The sequence below is a fragment of the Gigantopelta aegis genome, chromosome 8 (assembly GCF_016097555.1).
Source record: "Gigantopelta aegis isolate Gae_Host chromosome 8, Gae_host_genome, whole genome shotgun sequence".
Classification (NCBI taxonomy): domain Eukaryota; kingdom Metazoa; phylum Mollusca; class Gastropoda; order Neomphalida; family Peltospiridae; genus Gigantopelta; species Gigantopelta aegis.
In genome coordinates, this window is record NC_054706.1 from 81,075,587 (window position 1) to 81,100,986 (window position 25,400).

The window sequence follows — 25,400 nt, forward strand, 5'->3', positions numbered from 1 at the left end:
TCTCCTTCAACTATAGACGTCTCCCTAGACTATAGACATCTCCCTCAACTATTGATGTCTGCATCAACTATAGACGTCTGCCTCAACTATAGATGTCTACCTCGGCTATAGACGTCTCCCTCGACTATGGACGTCTCCTTCGACTATAGACATCTTCCTCGGCTATAGACGTCTTCCTCGGCTATAGACGTCTCCCTCAGCTATAGATGTCTCCCTCAGCTATAGACATCTCCTTCGACTATAGACGTCTGCCTCGACTATAGATGTCTGCCTCAACCATAGACGTCTCCCTCAACTATTGACATCTCCCTCAACTATTGACATCTCCCTGAACTGTTGATGTCACCCTCAATTATAGATGTCTTCCTGAATTACAGATGTCTCCCTCAATTATAGACGTGTCCCCACTCGGAACTGCATCTCACTGGTGACAAAGTCTTTTCCAGTCTATAAACAATTGTCATGTAGTTTGTCTTCATTCCCCCCCCCCCCCCCCCCCCCAAAAAAAAAAAAAATAAAAATAATAATTCTCTTTTCAGTAACTTTACCATAAGAGAATTAAACAAAGTCATTGGTTGCACGTAGGATGGGACTGTTCGCAGTTTGATTTTCGGTATTTTGTCCACGGTTCGATTTATTCACGATAGTAGTATAAGTACGCCAATTATCATGCATACATTTTTGTAAACTATTTTAAGAGCAAGACAGTTTATTTTTAGTGGTCATTTGTAAAATAATCATAAATTTATATAGAATTATATCTTCTTGACTAGAAAAAAACTAATTTCATTTTTACTATGCCATGTTAGCATGTTGGATTTGGGATACTTGGGCAATGTGTCCCCAAGGATTTGAGTTCAGAGGGTTGGCAAAATAACTGGGGGCAAGAATGCTAGGGGTTCCGGGGATAGTCTTTAGATGTATTATGGAGTACATAATATATGGGTGTCATGTACACATTATAGAATTAGGGCCTCCACGAGTACTCGGGCACGGGTCGAGTCTAGCAAGATTCGAGTCCGTTTACAAGACTTGAGTACCTGTCCAAGGTGGAATATAATGATCAATGTAGGACAAAAATTTCAGCAATAGATAATCAACGATATAAGTTACATACAAATTATATGATCATACACTAGTTTTTTTCTTTTTAAACTGGCTGTTCATCTGTCACAACACTGCACATATCAGCCGGTTTTTAAATGCAATACAATGACATGATTTGATATCAATGTTCAGCACTGGAATTAAGATGCATATATATATATATATATATATATATATATATATATATATATATAAAAGCAAGCACGAGTACATGCATGTAATATATAATAGTGAATTATTTAACTAGTTTTGTTTTGGGTTTTTTTGGTTTTTTGCCTGTAATGAAAGTGAAAAAAAATCTGCAAAACATTTTGTTTTTTAAAGAAGAAACAAAAGTGCAAAGTATTTTGCTTACAATTTCGTCCCAATAAAAACTTACGGAAATTAGTAAAATCGTTTTAATATGACGGAAATTGGGCACCATTTTATAATTCTGGAAGTTAACACGTGTTTACTTTTTTTCAATTTTGACGACCGAGACGAAACATACTTAAAATGTTTATTCTCTCGGCGGATTAATCACTACGGTTAGTGCCTATTTTGGGAGGTTACAATTTTTACGGTCCCAGCAAGAAATTTGCGGGTTCTGTGCAGGATCTGAACGGCACCTATCGTCCATGCAAACATATCTGGTTTAACAGAATCGAGCACTGTGATTGGCCGAAATACTTTATGGGTCATTGGGATTACCAGCAAGGTGTGATGTACCATTTAAAAAAAAAAAAATAATAATAATAATAAATCGAAATGGACCGCGGTTCGAAAATTGGGAAATGGTGCACTGAACCGTGGGCCTAAAACTGCAGTTTTTGGTAACATCGAATAATCGTCCCATCCCTAGTTGCTTGTGTGTATCTGTGTCACTACAAACTGACTGTTGTGATACAGTTTCCTTGTCTCTACCTGAAGGACATCACTAAACAATGGAATGTTATCTTTAGGATTGTTCTTGTTACTTAATTTATCGATGTAGTTATTGTAAAACTTCTTCACTACACAATGCTTTTTTATACAAGTATATAAATTAATCTATGACTTCTTTTGTTGATAAATCTTTCCAGAATAAGAAACAAATCCTTTCAATGGAAGTACTTCAAAATGTGTACGCTACACAGTCTGAGTTAGACTTGTTGGAAGAACTTGATCTCATTTTTGACATCACTGTTCATCTTTCACAGCTGCTGTTACCACTATATTACATTTTCGGGGTCATTTCTAGTTTAAATATTGGGTGTGGGTAGGGAGGGAGGCGAGGAAATACCTGAAAGCGAGTTCAGTATTGCCAAAGAGCCTCAAAAACATTTTTAGTGAAAACTTAATTTCTTTCAGTTTTAATGCTTTTTTTCTGCTTTTTTTTTTTGGTTATAAATTTCTATGTATTCAGCATATCAGAGAAACAAAATATCTGTATATTTTTATTGAAGTGTTCGGTCTATTTAATTCATTGCTTATAGTAGCTTAAAAATGTCCATTAGGAACTTCTACTTCAAGCATAAAAAGTCAACTTTAAATTTTTATATTTTTAATTATGTGTAGAAAATCTTTCACTGCTTGTGGCTTTCTAGGAAACTATTGAAAACAAACACACGTTCACCACCAAACATACTGACTACTGACTTCTGTCCACATATGACTAACAATAAAACAATTAATAGCGTAACCACAAAATAGCACTTACCAAGGCAGGACACTATCATGGCTGGGCAGGGTCTGCTGGAATAATTCAGGATGCTGTGTATTAATAGTTGGGGGGGGGGGGTATTAAACAAAACATTAGATTCACAGATTTGTGTGTGTTCCAGGGGTGGAGTGCAGAATGCATCATGTTTAGTGTACATTCTGTTTTTCAAGTATGGTCACCCCTGGCACAAGTCTTGGCAAGTAGATTGAGCATTTTTCTTTCAGTAGAGAATGTTTCATCCAGAAGAGGAAATCATTGTTCACTTCAAAAACATGAAGTGCCCTCTTCATACTGTCATACTGGAGTTCCATATAATTTAAAAACACGAAATACCATCTTTGTACGTCATGTTAGAGTTCATTTTAAAAACATGAAGTGCCCTCTTCATACTGTCGTACTGGAGTTCCATATAATTTAAAAACACAAAATACCATCTTTGTGCGTCATGTTAGAGTTCATTTTAAAAACATGAAGTGCCCTCTTCATACTGTCATACTGGAGTTACATATAATTTAAAAACACAAAATACCATCTTTGTGCGTCATGTTAGAGTTCATTTTAAAAACATGAAGTGCCCTCTTCATACTGTCATACTGGAGTTACATATAATTTAAAAACACAAAATACCATCTTTGTGCGTCATGTTAGAGTTCATTTTAAAAACATGAAGTGCCCTCTTCATACTGTCATACTGGAGTTGCATATAATTTAAAAACACAAAATACCATCTTTGTGCGTCATTGTTAGAGTTCATTTTAAAAACAGAAACATACTGTTATGTTACAGTTAATTTTATGTTACAGTTAATTTTAAAACACGATCTTGGTACAATCATGCTGGAGTTAATTTTAAAACACAGAATACTTTGTTGGTACTATCATGTTAAGTTCATTTTAAAAATATGAATTACTTTCTTGGTATCATTATGTTAAAGTTCATTTTTAAAAAAAGAAGTACCATCTTGGTACCATTAATTTTAAAACACGAAGATCTTGAAATTATCCCTGATAAACATTAGGCTATAGGTCAACGCTCATACAAGAAAAGGTGTGATGGGATGGCATATTCTTCCCTCACCACCACCACCCCCCCCCCCCCCCCCCCCAAATGGTAGTTCACATACAAACTGAATGGCAGTTCACATGCTAGAACTGAATGGCAGTTCAGTTCACACACATGAACTGAATGGCAGTTCACACGCACAAATTTATGGGAGTTCACACACTATAACTGAATGGCAGTTCACACTACTGTGTTTGGATGATAAAACAGATGATGATGATGCTGGTGCTAAATAGCTTTGTTGCTGAATGTTGTCGGACATTTGAACTGCAGAAGACTGTATTTATAGTTTACACTGTAGTCACCAGGAACAGTGCATTTGTTAAATGCAATTTGTGAGGGGTTATTATAAGATATGGGTCATCTACTTTGATTACCCAGTTGAATGTCTTCAGTAGTGTCCAATTCCTTGTCATCCTTAGCATATTTACTTTCGTAGGATTGATTTTTGAATTGTTATTATTGCCTTTCTGCATAATTCCTTTGGCAAAGATGGCTTTGTGATATCTTAGCTTTTTTTGTTGTTGAAATAATACAAAATTAATATATTATTTTTATATGAGGTTATGTTTTTTTGAAATGGTGTATCCTCTACCAAAGAAATCCTTTGCTCATCATGCTCTATGCATATTGTGTGTTGATATTTGAACATACCTGCCATACGACTGGTGTAGTAGAGACGACTGTGCATAGAACATACCTGCCATACGACTGGTGTAGTAGAGACGACTGTGCATAGAAAATAGATCTTTTGCTGCTGTTTATAGATATAATAATAATAACCGTCATAATAATGTACATGTAAGATTATTCTTATCACTGAATGTAATCACTGTTGTGCAACTGAAAATGGCTCGATGCTCTTTTGACAATCTTACGGATTTTCCGGTGCAAGGACAAAACCCCAACAGACATAACTTCAACCTCTTATTTCAAATGTGGACAAAACCCTAATGCAATTTCATGTTGATTTTTTTTTTTTTTTTTTTAAACAAGTAAAAGTTTAATGGTTCTTACACAGGTTATGTATACTCAGCATATATATTTAAACCGGATACAAACACCATCACCTTCTAGGAATTCTTAAACAGTCTTGCATGCATTATGCCAGTTATTGCACAGGTTCTTGTTGCCAGTTATTGCACAGGTTCTTGATGCCAGTCATTGCACAGGTTCACGATGCTGGTCATTGCACAGGTTCACGATGCTGGTCATTGCACAGGTTCACGATGCCAGTCATTGCACCCGTCATGATGCAGGTCATTGCACCCTTCATGATGCCGGTCATTGCACAGGTTCACGATGCTGGTCATTGCACCCTTCATGTTGCCGGTCATTGCACCCTTCATGATGCCGGTCATTGCACAGGTTCTTGATACCAGTCATTGCACAGGTTCTCGATGCCGGTCATTGCACAGGTTCTTGATGCCGGTCATTGCACCCTTCATGATGCCTGTCATTGCACCCTTCATGATGCGGGTCATTGCACCTTTCATGATGCCAGTCATTGCACAGGTTCTTGTTGCCAGTCATTGCACAGGTTTGTGATGCCAGTTATTGCACATGTTCTTGATGCCGGTCATTGCACAGGTTCTTGATACTGGTCATTGCACCAGTCATTGCACCCTTCATGATGCCGGTCATTGCACCCTTCATGATGCCGGTCATTGCAGCCTTCATGATGCTGGTCATTGCACCCTTCATGATGCCTGTCATTGCAGCCTTCATGGTGCTGGTCATTGCACCCTTCATGATGCCGGTCATTGCACAGGTTCTTGATGCTGGTCATTGCACAGGTTCTTGATGCCGGTCATTGCACAGGTTCTTGATGCCGGTCATTGCACAGGTTCACGATGCCAGTCATTGCACAGGTTCACGATGCCAGTCATTGCACAGGTTCACGATGCCAGTCATTGCACCCTTCGTGATGCCTGTCATTGCACAGGTTCACGATGCCTGTCATTGCACCTTCATGATGCCAGTTATTGCACAGGTTATTGATGTCCAGAGTCCAGATGCTTGGATGTTAGAGGCCGACAGTTAAAGTATAGATGCTTAGACGTTTGTGGCCTTCACGATGTTTTTTTTTTTAATGTGTTGTGGTTTTGTCAACATTTGAAATAAGAGATTAGGGTTTTGTCAACATTTGAAATAAGAGGTTGGGGTTTTGTCAACATTTGAAATAAAAGGTTGGGGTTTTGTCCTGGGATTTACCAGTTTCGTGTACAGTGTAGGGGATCTCTGGTCAAAAATGACTACATAATTTGTTCAAACAGAACAAGGCTTCTATAATGTATTATATTTGTTTCATTGATATTTAAATTCACAGTATTATTATCATTATTGTTAGTGTACAGTTTGGGTTAAAATAAAATATTGGTGCAATACCACCATTTAGAAGGTGATAAAACCTTTTTATATTTAGATTATAGGCCTAGTACTGGAATCTGTTTTATGTGACTTCCTAACTACATCTTGGCATTTGGTAAATTATTATCAAGTGTTGTAGCCATTACAGTGCATCTGCTGTTTCTTCTCCATGTGTGTTGAAGTAACAGCTGTATGTTAGAAGTAAATGTTGAGGTAAATGTTGGCTTGTGTGTGTTGAAGTAAATGTTGACTTTTGTTGAAGTAAATGTTTGGGGAGGCACATTCCATCTAACGGTTTGTTTTGTTACTAATTGTTATCATTTGTTGTGAAAATAAACCACACCTGTTTATTTTGTTGATGTTATTAGAGTACTATATTTCAGCTAATCAGAGTTTGAAGTAGACTGAATATTTCTGTTGTAAATATCTTCACAGGTCAGAGTAGCCTATGAGCTGTTGTGCTGCAGTGTGTGGCATCGTCGGTCTGTTCATCCACCCACTTTTACTTAATGTGGCCAGTTAGCAAACCCATATCTTTTACTGCATATCCATTTAAATGCAAGCATGCAAGTGTAACTTTGTGTACCACACATTTACATAAACATTGTGCATGTGCGTGTGTGTGTGTGTGTTTCCACGCTGTTTTCACGAGTCATTAACAATACATTGAAATTTGATAATGCAGACTTCCTACATCACTCAGTTTAGCAGTTGCAAGCTTGCAGCAGTCGCGTTTTGGGAAATTGACATTATTCAGTGTCATTGTAACTGACCTAGTTGAATGTTATTAACATCAGTTGTGAAGAAATTACATTCATCCTTAATGTTTGTTATACAATTGTGGATAATAAATAATTACATTTATGTAAGTACAACATAAAATGTAGAAATCTCATTTGGGAAGTGAAAAGGCTATAAACTAAGATTTGTTTAACACAAGATTAATCTTAATATGGTGTTATGTTATAGAACATAATGGAAAAAGAGCAAGATGTCACTATTATTAGTTAATGGAAATTGAATGTTAAAAGTTTAATTCGTACCCTGACACAATGTGATTTGAGAGCCCAATAGATGGGTTACTGGTATACAGGCTTGTACACGGCTGTCTGCTAACTCAAGAGGAAACCTGGTGAGCCAAATTTAATAAGCCTGTGTTTTTTTAAACGCATGTTTTTAAGCATTGTGAATGTATCTAGTTGCATGTGTGTAAGACATTAACAGGCTTTGTAAATTTGGTCAGTCATTTTTCAGCTCTAGGTAAAGAGTGACACATTTTCAAGAAAAAGGGTATTTAAGCGTTTTCTGTAGTTCTGGGTACAAGGTACCGATAATATTTTGCATTTGTAGGTAAAAGATGCTGATGCATATTTTGTGCCATCAAATTAGTGCAGTTAAACTGTGAAATATGAATGTTGGTACATTTTAAATATTTATAATGTTATGAAAATAAATCGTTTGCTTCCTTTTTGTTTGTGTTATTTCTTTATACTATTTTTCTCCATGAGGTTGTTGCCAGACAAATGACATAATATTTTTCTCCATAAGGTTCTTATCACACTACGGACATACTATTTTTCTCCATGAGGTTGTCACTACTGACATACTATTTTTTTTCTCCACGAGGTTGTTACCAGACTACTGATATACTATTTTTCTCCATGAGGTTGTTACCAGACTACTGACATACTATTTTTCTCCATGAGGTTGTCACTACTGACATACTATTTTTTTCTCCACGAGGTTGTTACCAGACTACTGACATACTATTTTTCTCCATGAGGTTGTTACCAGACTACTGACATACTATTTTTTTCTCCACGAGGTTGTTACCAGACTACTGACATACTATTTTTTTTCTCCACGAGGTTGTTACCAGACTACTGACATACTATTTTTCTCCATGAGGTTGTCACTACTGATATACTATTTTTTTCTCCACGAGGTTGTTACCAGACTACTGATATACTATTTTTTTCTCCATGAGGTTGTTACCAGACTACTGATATACTATTTTTCTCCATGAGGTTGTTACCAGACTACCGAGATGACCTGCTTTAGATGTCAATCTAACCAGAGTACTCGCATCTTCAAAGTTGTTGGCCTCTATAAAAGGGACTGAATTAATTTGGTGGCAACAAGTCGAACGACAATCTTTATTGCATTTCCACAGGGAAAAGGATGGCATTTGCTCCTTAACTCTTTACTGCAAAACAAAAATATACCATTTGCTCTGATTTGTCCACTTCAGAACATAGAGTTTTCTTAAGGGACAGATTGCATTGGATGTTTTATCATCAACATGATTAATCCAAAGGATTTTTTTTCCACAGAACAAACCTGTAAACAAATATACCATTTGCGCGCTTGTTAATGTATATACTCCAGAACAAAAAGTGGGTTTTAGGTTTACTGTACCGATTTTTTTTTTAGCAACACCCTAGATCACCATCTGCGTATTTCACTATTCTAACATTCAGCATTCAACTGCAACACCATCTCGGATGTTTTACCATCAACACGGATAATGTAATGGATTATTTTCCTTAGCTTTGCCATATATAGCAGTTAAGTTCCTGAAAAACAAACTATCTTATAGAAACCTTACAATGTGGTATCCATTTGAACCATGATGTTCAATGCATACCTTTGCATACATGTATTTGCTCATTTATATGACCGTTTGACCTAATTGGTCAACCAATCATGTAGTAAGGAACATTAATGGCTACTTCAGGCCATTATCTTCAATTTGTGCGGCAATATATAATCCTACTATTAAAACTTTCAGAGTTATATGGCATTGTTTCCCCATCCCTTACAAATAGTAAATGCCATATCACAAAAATCGTGCAATTATACATTTCATATCGGAACCAGGTAATTCAACCTGTTTTCTTCTATTTGCCTACAAGTACACAAAAACCACATTTTATAGAATAAGAGAAGTTTGACCAAAGAAAATGGCCGATTTTAGGCGTTCGTAAAACCAAATGGCAACCATTTGACCTCTGCCAACCCCATTAATCACCATGTAAAAATGCACATCGATGATTACTTCATGCCACTACCTTCAGTTAGGGTGGTAATATATATAGAGGATTAGTCAAGAGTGTTTTTAATATGGAAAATATCTACTGAATGTACCCAATCTATGCTAATCAGTAGGCTATTTGTAGAGGCTCTGCTGAGACGAGGTTGATATTTTACATATTAAAAAACACGAGTAGCGAATTCTATTTATCCTACAACACTTCAATTTTTAGTAAATCACAGTACTAAAGTACCCGTCATCGGTAATATCATCACAATTGGCACAAAATTAGTTTGACGTCACGCATTTTAACTAAATCTAACGCTCGGGTACACAGGTCTTGTAAGCAAATGACCCATCCACAGCAACATATTACATAGAGACCTTTCATATTTGCATACCATTATTAACTGGGTCAATACACTGAAATGATCACATGGGTTTATGACATGGATAGATAATGTACCATTAAAACAATTGTGAGTTATATGGCATTGCGTGTCCACTACTTTTAAATGTTAGAAATTCCATCAAACTGCAATATCACAAAAACATGCCATTAAATACTGTCAAAAATCAGTCAACTAAATCAGTTGTTTACCTCTTAAGACATTTTTGGCATTTTTCTTTCTATAAATTATGGTACAAAATATGAAAAGCCCACAGCATACACGATCTTCCATGTGTCACTGGTCAACAGTTACTCTACCTTTAGAAGTCATTAGTGATCCAAACTTTCTAACGTATTACACTAACAAAACAAAAATCACCAAAAGTCTACTGGCACTTCATTATTTTTTGAGCACAGAAATATAATTTACATAAACCACCACAAAATAAAAAACACAAATAATCTCTGGTGAATAAAGACTTTATTCAGAATACAAGTCAAAGCAAGCTACGAGCACAATATTTATGTCATGTGTTAAATTTTCTTAATCTGACTGATAAAAGCTGCCCAATTTCTACAATATAATGTGCTTTGGCCAATTGTGATCTATTTGTTGTTTGTCACAATAAAAATGCAATAAGTACTGAGTGGAAACACAAAGAGGCATGTTGTCATATTATAATCAAATAAAGTCTATACTGTCTGTAGTAGCAGCACTTTTGGAACACTCTGTGCCCTGCCTGGAGTAAAATCACAGTATGCTTGTATAGCATCAATTTTAAATACATTTTTTCCCCCAATGCATCCTTCTCTGCTGCCAATGCTTACGGACTGCACTGTCCAAAATGCCAGATCGTTCACAACAATGACATTAATAATTAAAAATTTGTAATCAGCATTTGTGGGTTTACAGATGCAAAGGATATTTTTTTTTTTTTTTAAATTTTTTTTTTTTTTTTTTTTTTTTTTTTTATTATTATTTTTTTTTTGGTAATTTTTATTATTATTTTTTTATTATTTTTTTTTTTTTTTATTATTTTTTTTTTTTTGGGATTGTTTTGTTTGTTTTGTTTTTTTTGGGGTTTTTTTTTTTTTTTTCTTGTTTTTTTTTTTCACTTTGGTGGTTTTCCTTTTTTTTTTTTTTTTTTTTTTTTCTTTCATATAATATATATATATTATAAGTTAAATCTCCAAGTTTGGGCAGGAATACGGACTATTACAGACAATACAGCAGTTAAAGATGGCATACATAAAAATTGGCAAACCAATCAATCTGAGACGACTCGTTATACCCAATATCATAACATTTTCATGGAAGAATTATTAACAGCACTAGATGCACTTCTATCCCGATTCAATGACACAGACAACAAACACACAAGAAATCCAGTATCACAGGTGGAGTTTTTCCTGCCAACTGACAGATTTACATGTCAAACAAGAAAAAAATAGTACACCAATCATTTCAGTGTTATATTAAAAGAACAAAATTTGCACTATGATTTTGCTGCATTACAAATAAATTCAATTTGACATTAGTCATGAATGGCCAATACGATATACACACACATATATATTTATCTCTATATATATTTGTTTTGATAAAGTCTGAGGTTAAACTCTGTCAAAAGGCATTAAAACCTCCCTTTGACTAGGCCCCAGGCTACGCTAGTAGCTGGCCATCCCAAGTGACAAGACAATATGGGAATTCTGAAAGACATTGAATACTTCTCAAGAAGTATAAAAATAAAAGTATGTGCTTTACTTCTTTGAAGCAGTGAGCACCAGGTTTGCATGCACTATGAGTTGACGAGCTGGCGCTGAGCACAGCATGGCTGTGAACACAAGTAAGCAACTACGTAAACATGTTTACCGCTAGCTACTTAAGTCCACCGCTAGCTACGTAAACACGTCCACCGCTAGCTAACCCACGTTACAACAAGAGATCACGTCACAAGAAAGGAATCCATGTTATTTTAAAGAACAAAAAGAAGAGATTTACATGGATTCCCCTCCTAGAATATTGCCAAAGTGAAGAGGATTAGAAATCTGCTCATCTGTCGAGGCCCCGCCCCCCCAAATGGAGCCCCACATGGTGTTGCCCCCCCCGGACATGGACGAAGACACGGGATTCCAGGGACTGTTGTCCGGGCGGCTGTAGAACTGGCTGGTCTGTCGACTCCGACTGTGACCTTGTCCCTGTGACATGGGTGCCGGGCCGGGATGACCGCTGTAGCTGGACTGGGAGTTCTGTGACCACTGACTAGGATTGCTCTGTTCCATGAAGCGGATGGCGTCGCTTTCTGGGACAAACTCGGCCAGGATGGTGGTGTTGCCCAGCACACAGGTGTTGAGGGCCTTCTGGGCCTTGGAGGCCTCCTCCTTGGTGCAGTAGCACACGACCGCCTGGCTGTGGCCCAGGTCCAGGTGGAACTTCTGCAGTGGGCCGTGCTGCACGCAGAGCGTGCGCAGCAAGGAGCCATCAATCTGAAGAGAATGATCATACAAAACTCAAATGTCGTTATCACGCTTCATAGACACAAACTCAAACATTGTAACCTAACATTTTCAAACATTTCACATTGCAGCCAAAGATAACAGAAAGTGATATATATACCAGATGTATTTCGTTCAAGTTACAGTCCAGGGCAAGAATTGTTTGGTTTTGTGGAAGGGTTTTGTGGTTTCTTTTAGCACTCCTCGTGACAGGTTAAATCATGTAATTGTAAACTATCAAGTACATGCTGTTCTAGAACCTCATACCCTCACTGCTTGGGCTACTATGTTGGAGTAGAATACACCATATCAGATTTGTCTTAGTATCCATTTCAATCGACTTGTTCAAAAATAAATTTTTGCCTACGTTAATGGTTTTATCATTTACATTACATGTAAAATGTCAGTGTTCTCACTTGAAAGCTTAGTTACTGTATATCACTGTATTGATGGACTCTGTAAGGGCAGACCCCTTTATCTGGTACAAAAAGATTGTAGTTGAACCAGACACAAATAATGATACATGAGACAATGTCAATCTGTCGTTCAACCTTTGTTTTGATGTGTACAAAACTAAAGGGATGGTGGGAGTGTGCACAAACATGAAATGGGGTGACAAAGTGGCACAGGGACAACATTGTGTGTGGAAACCTGCATATATTGTTCATGGCTAAGCAGTAACTTTGAGCGAGCGAGCAAGCTAATTAGTTTACATTGTATTAAAATTGAATCTTGGTATGTCCAAAATTAAATAAAGGCTACTGTGGTTTATGAAAATCAAAGTGAAAACCACTAAAGACATCCAGGGCAGATAACGATTGTCAAATATGGCCGAAAGTTTGGTAAACATCCAACACCAATCAAGATCAACCGAAAATCATATAATTAGACTGAACTCCATTTTATTATAAGGCTGGGCATGCACATACATCACACAAGTGGGTAAATGAAATGAGTAAATAAATTATTCAGGAACATGACCACTACTGAATGAAATACAGTGAAATAATAACATTTCTCAATTGTACGTAATTTGTCTTTAGGTGAATGTTTTTTTTTGTGGGGGGAGCTGGGGGTGGGGTTGAAGTAATTTATTTTTTATGAATTATTATTACCTGTGGTGTTAAGTTCCGCAAAACGAGACAAGTGGAGGCAATGGATGTTCTCGAGTCCCACTGCTGGCTATTTACTGCTAGACAAAAGGAAAACAAAATAAGAAGAAAAAAGTTTAACTTGGGACATTTACATTAACACAAAAACAAGATACTTGTTATGTCTGATTTATAAACTTTTTTTTTTAACTTGTAACATTGACTGACCCATGTCAATGTGTTAAAACATGTTATGTCCCAATAATAAACATTCTTTAACTTCTAGCTGTGACTGACCTATATCAAGGTGTCTTAACATTTGTACACTGTTAAGTTCCTCCTCCATACAGCTGTTCAGATAACCGCCTGCCATTAGACATAATGATAATGATGTAACGGCTGTTTGCAACTGGTTACGTTTATTTAGGGGCTATGTAAAGATCCTATTCATGAAGTGAAAATGTATGGTGTCTACTGGGATATTTTATTAAAATTATATCAGTCGTTCTTATAAATTAAAGTTTCAAACTGCTTACATTTCATAATATACTCAGAAATAAAAAAAGTTTTGTAATCGAATTCAGTTGACCGATTCCCATAATTAAAATAACTTCCGCGATTCTATGGCATAGTGGCTTACGATCGTTTTTATTGTCAGCCATTGTTGTTAACCTTCTGAGTACTGCAGGCGAGATATCTCGCCCGACGTCACATCAGTCGATATACTGTACACTGTATACAGTGCATTCCCCAATTCATATTTCCCGCCGTTTGCACACGACACTCACCGGAAACGGAAATATAATTAAAGAAAAAAGATTTTTTTTCAAAATGGTGGCTTTTGTTTTGATTTTTTCGGCTAGTATTTTCGCTTGACAACAATGGCGGCACGTCGCGGTCATTTTCAGGGATCGATAGCCGATTGTGACAGCTAATTTGATAATAAATTTGATCGTTTACCAACAACGAAAATTACCAAATATTGCAATATGAATCGTAGTTCGGGTTTTAAAAAAAATTCTGGTCAGAAAACCACTGTTATCGGGAATAATGGACATAAATACTGGACAGCTGACCACAAATGCCAGTAAGTAAACGCAACTTTTTCGATTTTTTGCCTAATTTTAATCACCATTAGACAATCTAAAATAATAAAAATTAAAAAAAAAGACACGAAAATAATACTTACCGATTCATATATGAACTTTATTTCATGTATTTATAAAACATTTAAGTGAATATATGTGAGTAAAAATTATAAACGTGTACCCACTCAACGTGGTTTTTGTTAAAAATTAATCCAGTAGTCTAAAGGTTAAATAGCAAATATTCCTTTGAAATAAGTATGTTTATACATGGTTTTTTTTTAAATTAACAAATTATTATCAAGATCCAAACGGTATTGATATTATTTGAAGTTGATATTACGTCCGACATCGGAGCCCTCACATCAATATTGATCGTACAGTGCGATGTATTGGAAGTTTGAAATGACCACTTTGTTAATAATTTATGGTTTTAAATTACTCAGGCAAACTAAAAAAAAAAAAAAAATCATCTACAAATATGGGGGGATAGTGATTGTTGTGGGTCAATACAGTACTGGTACCAAATAATAATATAAAAAATAAATAAAAATGATAACAATCTCGTCCCAAAACTTACATTAATTAAATGTAATAGGCCTGAATTAGATTTCACTACTTCAAATTTGATTGGATAGTTTTGAAACATGGTGTTATGATTCTCTGGGGCAGTCTTCACAAAGTAATAAAAAAAGTTTTTTGAATATTTTTAATTTGTGATTTGTTAAATTAAATTTTAAAATTTTAAAAAGAAATTTAACCTTGAAAATTTTAAAGTCCATCTTCTAAAGATTTTATTGGATAGTTCTGAAATTAAGTATAATGATTCTACGGGGCAGTCTTCACACATTAATAGAGATATATTTTGGAAATTGTACATTTTAATTTTGTTTTATTAAATTAAAAATAATTAAATAAAAATGTAATATTTAAGTTTTCCAAGTCTATCTTCTAAAGTTTTAAATTTAAAAGACAAATAAAAATACATTCAAAATTTTAAAGTCTATTTTCTTGTAGAGTTTTTATCCGATAGTTCTGAAAGTTGGTACTATAAAATAACATATAAATAGTTCTATAGATTTTTAATTGAAAAATTCAAAAACTACCTACAGGGATACTCTAACGTGGTCTTTATAAATTAATGGATTATCATTTACTATCATGACAAAATGGAAAATTCAAAAACTACCTACAGGGATACTCTAATGTGGTCTTTATAAATTAATGGATTATCATTTACTATCATGACAAAATGGAAAATTAAATAGCGGTGCTCTCCAGGCCAAATGTTTTTATGTAGCTTCATTATTTTGTAACTAGGGGCACATCAAAACAAGTTACCAGAAACTATTTTGTCAATCTGGTCAGCTATTCTATAATATTTATTGAAATTTGAAAGATAGATAAATAAATTTTATACTATAGTTGATTTATTTGTTGAACTTTGATGTCACATAGCAAGCAAAGTTCAAGCAAGTTTATTTTTAAAATGGCGACAAACAAGATAATACCGATTATGACTCATCACATTATGTACATCAAACATGACTGTATCTGAATTTATTTGTTCTTTGTGGCTACTAAATAAAACTGCCATAAATATATGAAATAAATGTTATTTAAAAATCTATCTGTTCATATTTAATTTATCATTCTATATATGTTCTTAATTATCGTCAATACATTTTCATATTGATTAGCAAGTGTCGCTAATCAAAATTTTAAAAACAAAATGTTCCTTGCTGTTAACAAGACTATTTTGTGGTCTGAAGAAGGAACAAGGAAGATTTGTATACCACACATTTTGTCTGCTGAGTGTTGTAGTGCAAGTCTGCTGACAGTGTTGTAGTGCAAGTCTGCTGACAGTGTTGTAGTGCAAGTCTGCTGACAGTGTTGTAGTGCAAGTCTGCTCGACAGCCCTTCAGTTTTTCACATACTGATTTCATCATTTTTACCATTATTTTTATCATTTATGTTATAATATCAAGTTTCACAACTACCCTAACAAAATTCTACAAGAAAAAAGACTTAATATTAAATTTCTATTTATATATTTTAAATTTCCTAAATGTCTATTAGTTGGTGAATACTGCCCCTGAGAATTACTGGACCGAGTTTCAGAACAATCCAATCAAAACTCGAAATTATCAGTGTAAAATTTCTATTTAATTTTTTTATTGAAGAGGAAGGCAACGATTCTGCAGTCAAAGTGCCTGCATGAATGACAAACATAACATAACAAGCCGACTGAAAGTAACCCACCTGGAGTGAATGCGGAGTCGGAGTGGCCTGCCCATGAGTGTTGCCGATTGACCCCTGGTGCCCACTTGCTCTGACCGGACAGCCCCGGGGGTGGTCTGTTCGCAGTGAGGTTGTTTTTGGCGGACGGCAGACTCCAGACATCTGTGACAGACGTTGATATGGCGGGGGCGGTGTCAGCCGAGGAAATCCACGACTGTTTGGACGTGATGGCGGTCATCGCCTGACTGTCGCGACTCCACGTGGTGGCTGACTCCGCGCCAGACAGGCTGGGACTCGACTTGACGTTGGCCAGATTGTTCAGGTGGTCGGGCTTCACGACGTTCACACTCAGAGAACGCTTAATACTGCCGGGCGTGATATGTGGGTCATCTTCAACATTCTTGAAGCCCTGCCACGGCTTGCCAGGGATGAACTCTGGTATCACATCAGTGAGGTTGATTGCCGTCGTAGTGGTGGAGGGTGTGGGTGGGTGAGATTCACTGAGATCGGTGTCCTTTGTCTCGGCTTGAGAAGTGGTTCCCTCGGCACTGGTCGATGGCCAGTTGACGGCCGAGGTGGTGGCCTGAGTGGACCAAGTGGTGTCGCCCGTGATGTTCAGCCCGCTCAGGTCGGAGAACTGGCCGAAGTTGGGGATGCTCTGTGAAGGATGCAGCGGCTTGCTTCCCACCACTCGGTTTATGTCCAGACTGGAATCGGCACCATCCTTGTCCGGGGTCGGGCGTTTCCACTGGTTGAGGCGAGACTGTGGTTGAGTTGGTGGATTCATCGACAGGGTGGACAGGTCTGTCTGGAGAGGGATTGTCGGGTCCACAGGATTTGGCATAGGCTGTGGAGTCGGGGTACCCCCCTGTGGCGCCTGCCCCTGCGACGGAGTTTGTTTGAGCAGCATCTGCTGGGCCTGAGAAAGCTGTTTTTGCAGCTGTAGAATCTGTTGTTTGATGTTGTTGATCATCACAGTTACTTGATCTAGCTGTTGTCGCTGCTGCGGGTTCAGCCCAGCCTGCAAGTAAATAACATCAAACATATATACTTAAATCAAATATTAAGAGTGCTACCACATCAAAATAAAGGAATAGTAATCACATACAATAAACACAAGAATGTCACAAGAAAAAGATCACAAAATAGTCTTCAATATCCCCACTAATGAAAGGAAACCACACTAGAGTGATATGTTTTTTTAGATGAAAGTGGAAGAAGGAAAGAAGGAAATGTTTTATTTAACGATACACTCAGCACATTTTTATTTACAGTTATATGGCGTCGGACATAAGGACCACACAGATATTGAGAAAGGGAACCTGCTGTCGCCACTTCATGGGCTACTCTTTTCAATTAGCAGCAAGGGATCTTTTATATGCACCATCCCAGACAAGATAACACATACCACAACCTTTGATATACCAGTCGTGGTGCACTGGCTGGAGTGAGAAATAGCCCAATGGGCCCACCGACGGGGAGCGATCACACATCAAGAGAACGCTTTACCACTAAGCTACGTCCCGCCCCAAAATGGAAGTGGATTACGAAAAGATTTCACAGTATTTTATATTGATGGTCGGGTACTAAGATCAGCCTTAGGGTTAGGGTTGCACAACAGTCAAGAATAACAACCCCCAGTCGAAACAATAGTGTAAGTTTTGGAAGGAGAATATGCAAAATTTATCAAAATGTCTCCATTGATTTCCACGATTTTAGGGTACATAATGTGACCCTTCATGCAGCCTGTAGCCAGGGAAAAATGCGCCATGTGAGCTGCGTACCTTGTTTTGTTGCAGGATCTGCTGCTTGGTGACGAACTGCTGCAGGATGTTCTGGTGCTGGAGCAGCTGCTGGAGCAGGATGAGGATGTTGTGCGGCAGTTTCTGATGCAGCAGCTGGTCACTGATCAGCCCCGACTGGACGGCCATGTGCAGCTGCTGTAGGATCTGCTGCTGGGCCATCTGGCAACAAAACACCAAGTTTAAACCCAAGTCAACAAAACACCAAGTTTAAACCCAAGTCAACAAAATGCCACACTAACCAAAAAACAAAGAAGTTTGTTTTGTTTAACTACACTAGAGCACACTGATTTATTAATCATTGGCTATTGGATATTAAATATTCAGTAATTTTGACCTGTTACACTAACCAACCATTTGATACACACCAGAATCACACTAAAACAAAAAATATGTGAAGTTATTGGATCAAAACATCAATATTTATCAGTTACATGTGAAATGAAGCCACATTTTCGAAAATATCAATGCTTATTCAGTAAAAGATGATGAAATGTTTAACGACATTGAACAAAGCTATCTGCTACAGGGTGGATACTAAAATCTTGTGACAATGAATAAAGCTATCTGCTACAGGGTGGATACTAAAATGATCAGTTTCTGAACACAGCTATCTGCTACAGGGTGGATACTAAAATCTTCAGTGACAATGAATAAAGCTATGTGCTACAGGGTGGATACTAAAATCTTCAGTTTCTGAATAAAGCTATCTGCTACAGGGTGGATACTAAAATCTTCAGTTTCTAAATAAAGCTATGTGCTACAGGGTGGATACTAAAATCTTCAGCGACACTGAATAAAGCTATCTGCTACAAGGTGGATACTAAAATCTTCAGTTTCTGAATAAAGCTATCTGCTACAGGGTGGATACTAAAATCTTCAGCGACACTGAATAAAGCTATCTTCTACAGGGTGGATACTAAAATCTTCAGCGACACTGAATAAAGCTATCTGCTACAAGGTGGATACTAAAATCTTCAGTTTCTAAATAAAGCTATGTGCTACAGGGTGGATACTAAAACCTTCAGCGACACTGAATAAAGCTATCTGCTACAAGGTGGATACTAAAATCTTCAGTTTCTGAATAAAGCTATGTGCTACAGGGTAGATACTAAAACCTTCAGCGACACTGAATAAAGCTATCTGCTACAAGGTGGATACTAAAATCTTCAGTTTCTGAATAAATCTTCAGTTTCTGAATAAAGCTATCTGCTAAAGGGTGGATACTAAAATCTTCAGCGACATTGAATAAAGCTATGTACTACAGGGTGGATACTAAAATCTTCAGTTTCTGAATAAAGCTATCTGCTACAGGGTGGATACTAAAATCTTCAGCAACACTGAATAAAGCTATCTGCTACAGAGTGGATACTAAAATCTTCAGCGACATTGAATAAAGCTATCTGATACAGGGTGGATACTAAAATCTTCAGTTTCTGAATAAAGCTATCTGCTACAGGGTGGATACTAAAATCTTCAGCGACATTGAATAAAGCTATGTGCTACAGGGTGGATACTAAAATCTTCAGCGACATTGAATAAAGCTATCTGCTACAGGGTGGATACTAATATCTTCAGTTTCTGAATAAAGCTATGTGCTACAGGGTGGATACTAAAATCTTCAGTTTCTAAATAAAGCTATCTGCTACAGGGTGGATACTAAAATCTTCAGCGACACTGAATAAAGCTATCTTCTACAGGGTGGATACTAAAATCTTCAACGACACTGAATAAAGCTATCTGATACAGGGTGGATACTGGGTGTAGACTGAAATATTCAGTGACAACGAATAAAGTATGCAACACTGCAGTGTGATAGTCACAGGATATTAAACACGATTCCATTTCGTATCACGTTTATGTCCATAGTGAAATAATTTTCAGTTGTCACAAGCTGTAGAGTGAAAATGATAATTATTTCACGAGGGACATAAACATGATACAAAATGGTAGCCAGCTTAATATCCTATTTATTACCCATAATCAATGTTCATTTATATCACTCAACTAGTTTGGTTGACGTTCCTGTAAGGTTGTAGTGTGTCAATGGATGTGTTACATACCACTTGGCGTTTTGGTGGGACGTATCACTTTTCTATGTACGAAGCTATTTTGAGCTATATGGGTAATAAAGTGGTGTACCTGAGGACTGACCTGCTGTTGAATGATCTGTGCGTTGGGTGGAATCTGACTGCGGTTCATCGGGCCCTGGGTCGGGCTCATCGAGCTCATCGAGCTCAGCGACTGGGTCTGCTGCTGCTGTTGCTGAAACTTATGCTGGATGAGTTTGTGTTGCAATGTATGATTGGTAATACTGGAATTATTTGGATTGAGACTAGAAGAGGGCAGACTAGGTCCTGGTCTTGTCATAAATGGCTGATTTGGTATTTGAGCATTTGGAAAGGGAGTATTTTGCATGGAGAAGTTAGGCACATGTGGGCTGTTGTCGGACTGGGCGTCTGATATGTCGTCGGTCAGCATGGCGTTGTCGGGGACGATGCCAGCCAGCTTGGGTTTCGACCCGTTAACCTGGAACACGTCCACCTCGTGATCCTTCTTGTTGGCACTGTTAATGGCCATTAAATCAGCTGAAAACACAAACATTTCAAATCAATTAAAAACACAGAGTTTAAATCAGTTGAAAACACAGTTTAAATCAGTTGAAAACACAATTTAAATCAGCTTAAAACATAAAACAGTTAGTTTATCTTGGGATGGAATCAGTTAATGGATGGTATATTTTCTATTGTTAATGGCCATTAAATCAGCTGAAAACAAACGGTTACAACTTTTATCTTGGGATGGAATCAGTTAATGAATGGACAGATATTTACTGACAACTCGGCACAAACAAAAACAGGCTTCTAAAAATGTTTGGCCGAGATGGCCAAATACTGTGAGAAGCAATAAAAGTAAAATCGGTGTATACAATGTTTGTGTGAAAAGGGAACTGATAAATTGGCATTTATACCAAAGTTCTAATCAATCATAATACTGCTTGTCTGAAGCTTTGAACAGGTCATCACTGTAGTCTCTTGCAGGTCGGGTCAAGTCAGGTCATAGGGTTTAACTTGCACATTCAGAGCAAGCTGTTGTAGCTCACACTCGACATGGACACTGAACTGCTAATCATTAACTGCTCAATAACAATATGTGTCACATGTGATGTAGAACTTACCCAGGGCAGTTTCTACATTCATGTTTTTGCTGATTAATGAACTTACCCAGGGCACTTTCTACATTCATGTTATTGCTGATTAATGAACTTATCCAGGGCACTTTCTACATTCATGTTTTTGCTGATTAATGAACTTATCCAGGGCACTTTCTACATTCATGTTATTGCTGATTAATGAACTTATCCAGGGCACTTTCTACATTCATGTTATTGCTGATTAATAAACTTACCCAGGGCACTTTCTACATTCATATTATTGCTGATTAATGCATTCTGGGCTTCCTCTTTCTACAAGAGAAAAATAAATACATCACTATGGCAACTGCATAAGTAATATTCCATGCTCAAAATCAACAGTGTACACAATCAGCTAGTTTAGAAATTAAAGTGAAAACCCAACACAGATTATAGTGCAACTAAAAATACTTGTGAAACTGGAAAAAACATACAAATATAGAGAAAACTATGGGCTTATTGCATTAAGTATATACATGTATAATAAATGTTTTCAACACTCTTTTTTGACAACTATCACTGTTACTTCACTACCATCACTACTACCATCACTGTTACTTCACTACCATCACTGTTACTTCACTACTATGTTACTTCACTACGATCACTGCTACTTCACTACCATCAGTTAGTTCACTACCATCAGTTAGTTCACTACGATCACAGTTAGTTCACTACGATCACAGTTATTTCACTACCATCACTGTTACTTCACTACTATCATCACTGTTACTTCACTACCATCACTGCTACTTCACTACCATCACTACTACCATCACTGTTACTTCACTACCATCACTGTTACTTCACTACCATCACTACTACCATCACTGTTACTTCACTACCATCACTGTTACTTCACTACTATCATCACTGTTACTTCACTACCATCACTGTTACTTCACTACCATCACTGTTACTTCACTACCATCACTGTTACTTCACTACTATCATCACTGTTACTTCACTACCATCACTGCTACTTCACTACCATCACTACTACCATCACTGTTACTTCACTACCATCACTGTTACTTCACTACCATCACTACTACCATCACTGTTACTTCACTACCATCACTGTTACTTCACTACTATGTTACTTCACTACGATCACTGCTACTTCACTACCATCACTGTTACTTCACTACTACCATCACTGCTACTTCACTACCATCACTGTTACTTCACTACTATCATCACTGTTACTTCACTACCATCACTGTTACTTCACTACCATCACTGTTACTTCACTACTATGTTACTTCACTACGATCACTGCTACTTCACTACCATCACTGCTACTTCACTACCATCACTGTTACTTCACTACTATCATCACTGTTACTTCACTACCATCACTGCTACTTCACTACCATCACTGTTACTTCACTACCATCACTACTACCATCACTGCTACTTCACTACCATCACTACTACCATCACTGTTACTTCACTACCATCACTGTTACTTCACTACCATCACTGTTACTTCACTACCATCACTGTTACTTCACTACTATGTTACTTCACTACGATCACTGCTACTTCACTACCATCACTGCTACTTCACTACCATCACTGCTACTTCACTACCATGACAGTTAGTTCACTACGATCACAGTTTCAGTTAGTTAGTTCACTATAATCAGTTAGTTAGTTCACTACCATCACAGTTAGTTCACTACCATCACTGTTACTTCACTACCATCACTGTTACTTCAGTACTATCACTGTTACTTCACTACTATCACTGTTACTTCAGTACTATCACTGTTACTTCACTACTATCACTGTTACTTCAGTACTATCACTGTTACTTCACTACCATCACTGTTACTTCACTACTATCACTGTTATTTGGAAGTCTCACTTTGTAGCCCATGTCCATGAGCTGTTGGAGCAGTTTACTTCTCATCTGTGGGTGGTGATTATTCACAATGGGGAACTTCGGAGGAGCCTGAAATGTCACCAATCAACTAATCAAGAAACACAAATCTCACAAACATCACCAAGTTCACACACAACAATGATCATGTTACTTGCTTCTAAATTTAAATTGTTTAAAAACTGATATAAATAAAAACCCACTGTAATTCAGAAGACAAAGATCAGTACTTTTAATGTGTATCACACACACATTTAAACACAAAATTAAACATTTAATTGTCTGGCATTTTAAAAATAATATATTCCTTTGGGACTGGACAGGTTATATAATGTTATTGGGAAATACAATCATCTTTATGAGTACTCTGAAACAAAACATATTTGGTCACACATAAAATCCTACAGCATTCATCCATCCATCCATCCATCCAAACATCCAAGAAAATGGTGAAAAGATGCAAGTTACATAGTGCTAACTGTGCAGCAACAACTGGGAATGTTTATGTATTAGGAAGAGACAACTAACACTGTTAGCCCTTTTACCATGATCAGTGTGACACTGTGCTTCAACAGGTTAGTAATCAACTAGATGCATAGAATGCCCATTGTATATTACTGGCTAAAAAGAAAAGCTAGGTCATGTTAGGATCAAAAAATATACATGGCACCAAATGCTTATTGTACTGAATTATTTTCAGTTACTGGGTTTTTAACATTAAATCCCAGCTACACTGGAGTATGTTGTCATAGCCTGTTGCGTAGCACCATCTGGTGGCTTGTCAAATCTGGCAAACAGCTGGGGCTTTTACAATCAAGTCTATTAAGATGATTAAGAAAATGCTTACAAGTACAATTAGCTTTTGATTATCCACATTAAGATCTATTTTCTAAAACATTTTCTTTATATACTTAACATGTAATATTGCTAGCTATCTTACAGCACATTGCTGTTCACATGTCAAATATAACCAAGTTGAGATTCTTGTGTGCGCCAATTACATTTGCCAAATTAATATATCAACAACATGAGAATCAGGACTTCCGTAAACACAAAATAGTTTAATAGCTACAGATATAAGATGGTCATGAAAAATGCTACATAAACGTTTCTCTTTTTTTAATTATAAAAAAAAAAAAAAAATTCAGAACCCGATATAATAAATGAAATCAAACCGAGTGGTACTATAAAATCCAGATTAAGTTGCAATGCATAAAGATGGACAATACAGCTGGTAACAACTGTTGCCTCGTGTGATAAAGATAAAACGAGTAAAGGTGTTGAGGGAAAACTGGCGTGCCGTATCAGTGGATGCACATGGGCACTGTCCGCACGTATACCTTGACCAGGGTCTTTTTGAGCCTCCAGCCCGGGACACTGCTCCACGAACTACTTTCCTGAGAAATGTCATTCCAAAATCCAATCTCTGTGTCAGCGCCCCAGTTAGTCACTGCACCCTCATCCATCCACGCTGCCTGCTGAAATGTCGGGGAGGCAACACACAACGATCACATCAGCCAGAAATAAAACCTCACCAACCAAAGTGCCCACACTTATCTTGTGCACACAATCATAAGATCAGGAAGATTTTCATTCATTATTTTGGGGCAGCATGCATAATCCACCAAATATTATTGAACAGCGTAATATATCAAAGAAAAAAATTCCCATTAACACTGATTATAATAACTAAAAATAAAGTTTAAAAAATGGTAAAGAAATGAAAAAATATTTTAGTTAGGCAACAACAATCCTATAGGTTTTTCTTAAATTTAACTGAAACAAAAGTAGATGCCATAACTCCATTGCAATACACATTTCTGTAATTTTTTTGTCTTAACATTATTATCGCAAAGAATGCATTAAGGATGATAAATGATAAAACTACTACTAAATGTTAGCAAGATGATTGAAAAGGCAGAAATCAGACTAGTTCATGAAAGTAACATACATGAGTGA

At 36.9% G+C, this 25,400-nt stretch overlaps 1 protein-coding gene across 6 annotated transcripts in view; it reads right to left on the minus strand.

The window, feature by feature from the left end:
• Positions 1-10,704: 10,704 nt before the first annotated feature.
• Positions 10,705-25,400, minus strand: part of LOC121378737 (trinucleotide repeat-containing gene 6C protein-like) — a 57,823-nt gene continuing 43,127 nt past the window's right edge. For 4 of the 6 annotated variants that reach the window (XM_041507025.1, XM_041507024.1, XM_041507028.1 and 1 more), the window contains 7 exons: positions 23,427-23,513; positions 21,769-21,826; positions 20,503-20,948; positions 18,343-18,522; positions 16,580-17,579; positions 13,257-13,333; positions 10,705-12,132 (listed from right to left, as the gene is read on the minus strand). In XM_041507025.1, the coding sequence (XP_041362959.1) occupies positions 11,644-12,132; positions 13,257-13,333; positions 16,580-17,579; positions 18,343-18,522; positions 20,503-20,948; positions 21,769-21,826; positions 23,427-23,513 (2,337 nt within the window). In that variant the 3' untranslated portion in view covers positions 10,705-11,643. The remainder of the gene's footprint in view (positions 12,133-13,256; positions 13,334-16,579; positions 17,580-18,342; positions 18,523-20,502; positions 20,949-21,768; positions 21,827-23,426; positions 23,514-25,400) is intronic. The other 2 variants (XM_041507027.1, XM_041507026.1) reach the window with 2 other exon arrangements.